At 39.7% G+C, this 6000-nt stretch overlaps 1 protein-coding gene across 1 annotated transcript in view; it reads right to left on the bottom strand.

The window, feature by feature from the left end:
• Positions 1-701: 701 nt before the first annotated feature.
• The window catches only part of P2RX4 (purinergic receptor P2X 4), a 66623-nt gene continuing 61324 nt past the window's right edge, over positions 702-6000 (bottom strand). Inside the window, exon 12 of the mRNA XM_040346812.1 lies at positions 702-4665. Coding sequence (XP_040202746.1) covers positions 4633-4665 — 33 coding nt within the window. The 3' untranslated portion in view covers positions 702-4632. The remainder of the gene's footprint in view (positions 4666-6000) is intronic.

Raw genomic sequence — 6000 nt, 5'->3', positions numbered from 1 at the left:
TGGTGCTGCACATGTCATCAGTTATGACCCCAGTCATTTGATGGCTTGAGCATTTGGTTTGGAGCAGAAGCAGCTGTGACAGTTGTAATTCACAGCATGCCTTGAATGTAACAGTTCTGAGAAACAGTTAAATCAATGGCTTTAGTTCTTCAAGGTGTTTGCACCTCAATACATGTCTATTACCCAACAACAACAAAAACACCATTGTATGGTGGACTTTTACTATATACAACATGGAATCCTGAACATAAAGGCATTTTGCAGGTTTGCTGAAAGTATGGAGCAGGAGCAATGGTCTCCAAACTGTGGCCTTTTTCCAGCCCTTGGAGCACTACTCCTCCCACTGACACATAAGGCACCGTTCCTTCCACTTGCACCAACAATGGGGTAATAGTCCTCCCACTGCCACAGGTGTTATGCATTTTTCTTTTCCTCCCTTTGACACAGGGCATTTTCTACTCCCACTGGCCACAGTCCAGCCCCCCTAAAGTGTGAAGAACTGTAAACCGGCCCTTTATTTAGAAAGTTTGGAGATCCCTGGCATAGAGTATACCTGACTAGATGTCATACTTACTATACAGGTGTCTTGTTCATAGAAAGTTTAAGTGTAAACCAAAACAAAAATGTTAAAAGCCCAACCCCCATCAAAGTTTTTCTCTCCAGAAGGAACACTCAGCAATTCAAAATGAATACAAAACACATTTTTCCTTAAAAAATAAGTGTTTATGTAACATTATAGAACGATTAAATGGCAACTGTACTTTATAAGCTTTTTACCTGCTGTTTTATATCCGATTAACTATGTGTACACAATCTCTATTTTACAAACAGTTAATAAAGGATCCACAGAGCATAAGGATTAGCTAAAGAGACAGCTCATCAAAAAATTTCAGTATTTTATTAAATATATTTCCTTAGTGCTAATAATTCAAGTAAATATGTGCAAACCATTATACATTCCTGTTAAACCTCATGGACACTACGGTGGAGCATTTTTTTTGGCATATAAAATGAAATTGCATGCATTCCTTGATGGTTCTGCAGTCCTCCTCTACTGGTGATCCACCAGCCTCCAGACTTTGTGTATACTTTCCCTTAACGAGTAGAGATCAGCAGATGGCTGATACAATGTACACTGTATCTGTCAATGCAAGGAACCGGTCCCATAGGAATCTTACCACGTCTCCCATCTGTTTTTATACAGTGACAAGAATAAATACTATGATGACACTGTATTCAAACTTTGGCTATCAACACAAAAATGCAACAAGTTTGTTTAATCACTCAGTGCATACATGCAGAAAATTGTTTTCAACACCAAGGGCACCCCTTACCTGCATTGCAGGAGGACCAACAACTTGTAAACCAGCAAATATGTCACCTGTACTCAATAGCAACAACATGAGCTGAGAGGAGCCACACAGTTTATTATACACCAAGTCCATGAGACAATTGCTCATGACATGGAATACCCTTATGAGCTCTGGAAGGTGGTATATCATCAGTTGACCAGATTATCATGATCAATTAAATGAACCATCATTCCCTCAGAATTCAGACTTTTTTTTCTACATATCTGCATTGACTGATTGCAATTATTGAACAATAGGAGACAGGTAACCTTGATAGTGACAGAAAAACACAACGTTTACATATAAAATCTTCTAAGTTCTTTATATCACCATTTGTCACTTCTACTTTTAAGGAGGCCTGTACACCTTTTCATATTGTGAAGAACACTCAGGATATCAAACTCCAACCAAAACTTTTTTTTTCATTTTATATAGAGCAGAGAAGGGTTAGAGCAGTCATTCTTCAACCAGGGTTCTGTGCAAACATTGTGTCCTCCCGAGGGTGTTACGGGTTCATGGAGTTGTAGCTGACTGACTTCCTACCCGACCGTGTCTGTATGGTTCAAGGGCCAATGCCATGGCAAGGCAAACGGCATGACACCAATGATCTTTGTAGCCATCTATAAGAGTAGTAGCCCTTACTACCAATGTAAGGGCCATTTTTCTCATTGACCCCTGATCAACTGGTTTTACTGTGGGTTCCCCCAAGACTGGACATTTGGTTTAGGGGTTTCCCTTGGGGTTAAATGTTGAGATGGGTTGGGTTAGAGCCTCTCAGCAGCTTTTATTGCTGTACATGTCCCTGTTCAAGATTTTGCCTGACTTTCTGCAAGGACAGGAAGTAAGGGGAAATCTCTTCAGTGGAGAAGTGGGGTTAAGACCTCGGACAATATTTATATTGCTTTCTGTGTCTCCTGTTTCCGTGAAAATGACTCCCCCCCATTTCTTGTAAGGGTGTCACAGGGGCAGAAAGTAAAATAAAAAACTGCCATAGAGACAAAATTAAAAACCAGAGTGTTAACTTTTCCCTAATCCACCCCCCCAAAAAATGCCTGAAATTATTCTTTGTAATAAAAACGTGTTGTGGCCATTTCAGAACAGAGAATATATGAAAAGAAGTGTAGGTGAGTGTTGGGATGGGAGCCGTTTGCAAACACATGGTAACATTTATATATATACGCTTGGGCCTATAAAGAATACAGCAACGTTAATAAGTTTGTCACATTATAGGGGTGATCAAATGCCTACCCCAGGGGAAAATACCACATAATAAATGTAACTGTAACACAGAGCTGCCACTATATAAAGTTATATCTTTGGTCCTTGCTGGCATTATCTCAGTTATTAAAATACAGCTACCATTAGCACCATACCATCTAGTGCAATGTCAATTACAGCATTTAGTTCTTTATTTTACTGGCTATATCTGTAAACATTTGACATTCCCTTCTTTAAGAAAATGATTCAACATTCGATTTTTGGCTGAGCCAATATTCAAGTAATGCAATAGACCCTTATAGCCCAGTGACACAATACATGAATTGTTCGTGTGACCAGGGGACCAGTACACAGAGGCTTGTCATGGTGTGATGGCGGTGCATTAAAAAGGGTCACCACAAAAATTTTCAGCCTTTATAAATACGTTTTAACAATATAGGTGCATAACTGGGCAAGTTTCCACACATTCATATTTTGTTGTTTTATCAAAGTGCTTGGGCCTGGGGCAGTTTAAAGATAATTCTTACTATGAACACAAGTGCAGTATTGTGTTTAGTCTGCATTAGAGGCATCAAAACAGAACACTCAAGGAGATATTTATCAAGAATATTGGCAGCACAATTATACACAATTGAAACTGCCTCGTGTTTGGCAACATCTTGTTGCATTTGTGACCCTTGGACATACAATGCTTAACGGGCAATTGGCAGATTTGCAAAAGTATAAGATAGATTTAGCACTCAAGGAGACAGATTTTGACTCCCGAAAAACCCATAATGAAGAAGTGGTCAAGGACAGGTTTTAATCTTTCACAATGCTTCTTTAGAGGAGTACAGGGAGAAAAAAAATGACGATTCGTACAAAACTAAAGATGGCCATACACAGATCACATTTCTGCCAATTACGGTAGAAGTGGCCAAATTCATTTCATTGGTGGCTGTGTTGCCACCACCTGGCTTGACAAAAGTCGATAAAAAAAAAAAGCTGTGCCAAAAATTCTCAACCAAGCAGGGCCTGAATCCAACCAGATGTAAGAATGGCTCAGGTATAATGAGAGCTGCCGATGGCCGATTTCTCATTCATCCAAAAGGTGCTGAAAAAATAAATAAATCTTGAATGGCTAGTAATGTTGTCTTACTGCTCCACAATCAATGTTATAATAGGTGACATTATTTCTATTAGTGGTCAATGACAGCAGATGTCAAAAAACTCTTAAAAAAATTTAGTAGCTATATCTACTCCTACATCCACCAGTTGAGCAGACAACTGGGTGCAAGAACATCAACCATGCTGGGTGATGCTTTTCTCCTCCTTTAAGCTGATGGGATTACAAGATACTATGCATGTAGGACCTGTTCTCCAAAGGTCCAAAATTAGAAGCCATCTCTCTGTAGAACAGCAATTGGATGACTAGAGCGACGCCTGGTGTAGGCAGTGGCTCCTCTCCTATTGATCAGATGTATGTACACAGGCGTATGCACGATATGGGGAGAGTAAGGGTGCGCTTATGGAAAGGTTGTTTCAAAGCATAGCTAAAACTAATGAAAGTATCAAGTAAAAACAGGTACACTCAAGGTTCAGACATCAGTAAAAGTCCAGAATAATGTACATTCAGTGTAGTAAAGTCAGGCAATCTGCTATGAAGGTAAACCAGTGTCAGTACTGAGGACTAAGGACAAGTAGAGAATGGCTGCGTCCATCTGTCTTCTCACACAGGTGTTTTCTATTGTGACAAAGTGCTTTTAACTAAGTGCTCATCTCTCCAAAAACAGATTCACATTTTAGCTTACAAAAATAGTAAAAACCTTAGATCTAGCCCTTTTTAAGAATACATTCGAAAAAGTGCAAACAGTGACAAATATAATGAAATACAATTTGGACCATTTAGAAAATGTCAGAATTACATTAGACCATGTGCACACAGGCTGGTGGTAAAACCACTGCCACCCGATCAGGTCAAAGGTGACCCCCTAACTGGAATGCTTTGTTCAGGAGCTGTAATGAAGGAAATACTCAAAATCACTCCTGTGTTCCAAACTGTGACCCATTCCTTTACTTTGTTTCAATGGTCTGATCCATGTGATCCATCATTTCCCTGAAATAAAAATAGTGATTAACTTACATATGATATAAAAGTGACTTTGCAAGATACTTTAAATCTGAGGCATAAATCTAGGCAGCTATAAAAGCTACAAATAAGGAAGTTCATTTGTATCTTATTAAAATAGTTCTAAAGAATGTACATTTACCTCAATGCATTTCCTGCATTTAAAAAAAAAAAAAATGTCCCAGTGTTTATCATCCCCTCACCCACCTGTATACTCACCTGAGCCTGACCTCGATCCAGCGCTATGCCTGTCTGCAGTGGCTATTTTCTCTCTGCTCACAGAGGCAGCAGCGTGTGCCACTAGCTCCTGCTGCCGTCAATCAAATCTTTTGAGCAGAGAGAGGGCCGAGCCACACTGTGCTTGTCAATAGATGCACATAACCCAGGTCAGGAGGTGTGGCTTCCCATGGTGACACACTGAGAAGAGGAGGAGCAAGGAGCACCAGCAGTGGACTTGAGAAGAGGAAGTTCGGGGCCACTCTGTGCAATGGCATTGCAAGGAAGTATACCAAGTTCATCATTTTAATATAAAATAAGCTGCAAAATAGCTTTAAAATGTATTATTTACATGCAAGCAGTGTAGGTACCCAAATTTGACCTGGTATTGGCCTCTAGCAGTCCCTGTTTAGCAGTGCTCAGACTGGAGAAGGGAAAGCAGCACAAACAGTCGATCAGTTCACGTGCTGACAAGAAACATGTGGCTATGAAGAGACAGCTATCAGTTGAGACTGAACCAGCTGATATTATTTGCACTAACAAGGGGCAGGATTGTTTTCTAATTACAGTTAGATTTCAGCTGGTGTCTTGGCTTCCCATGCCATTTTGCACCTCCCTTTCTTCATGTATGCAATACTTTTTCTTGTGTTATTCCAGTTTATTACACATAACTTCATTTTTGAACTATTGGTTTTGGCTTCTGTGTATGTATGGATTGTTACCAACATGTGGTGAACATTTCATGTCAATAGCACCTTTAGAAATATACAGTGCCTTGCGAAAGTATTCGGCCCCCTTGAACTTTGCGACCTTTTGCCACATTTCAGGCTTCAAACAAAGATATAAAACTGTAATTTTTTTTGAAGAATCAACAACAAGTGGGACACAATCATGAAGTGGAACGAAATTTATTGGATATTTCAAACTTTAACAAATAAAAAACTGAAAAATTGGGCGTGCAAGATTATTCAGCCCCCTTAAGTTAATACTTTGTAGCGCCACCTTTTGCTGCGATTACAGCTGTAAGTCGCTTGGGGTATGTCTCTATCAGTTTTGCACATCAAGAGACATTTTTGCCCATTCCTCCTTGCAAAACAGCTCGAGCTC

This window comes from Rana temporaria, chromosome 1, assembly GCF_905171775.1.
Source record: "Rana temporaria chromosome 1, aRanTem1.1, whole genome shotgun sequence".
Classification (NCBI taxonomy): domain Eukaryota; kingdom Metazoa; phylum Chordata; class Amphibia; order Anura; family Ranidae; genus Rana; species Rana temporaria.
Note: the sequence above shows the minus strand (reverse complement) of the source record. Positions and strands in the feature narration are given on the sequence as shown.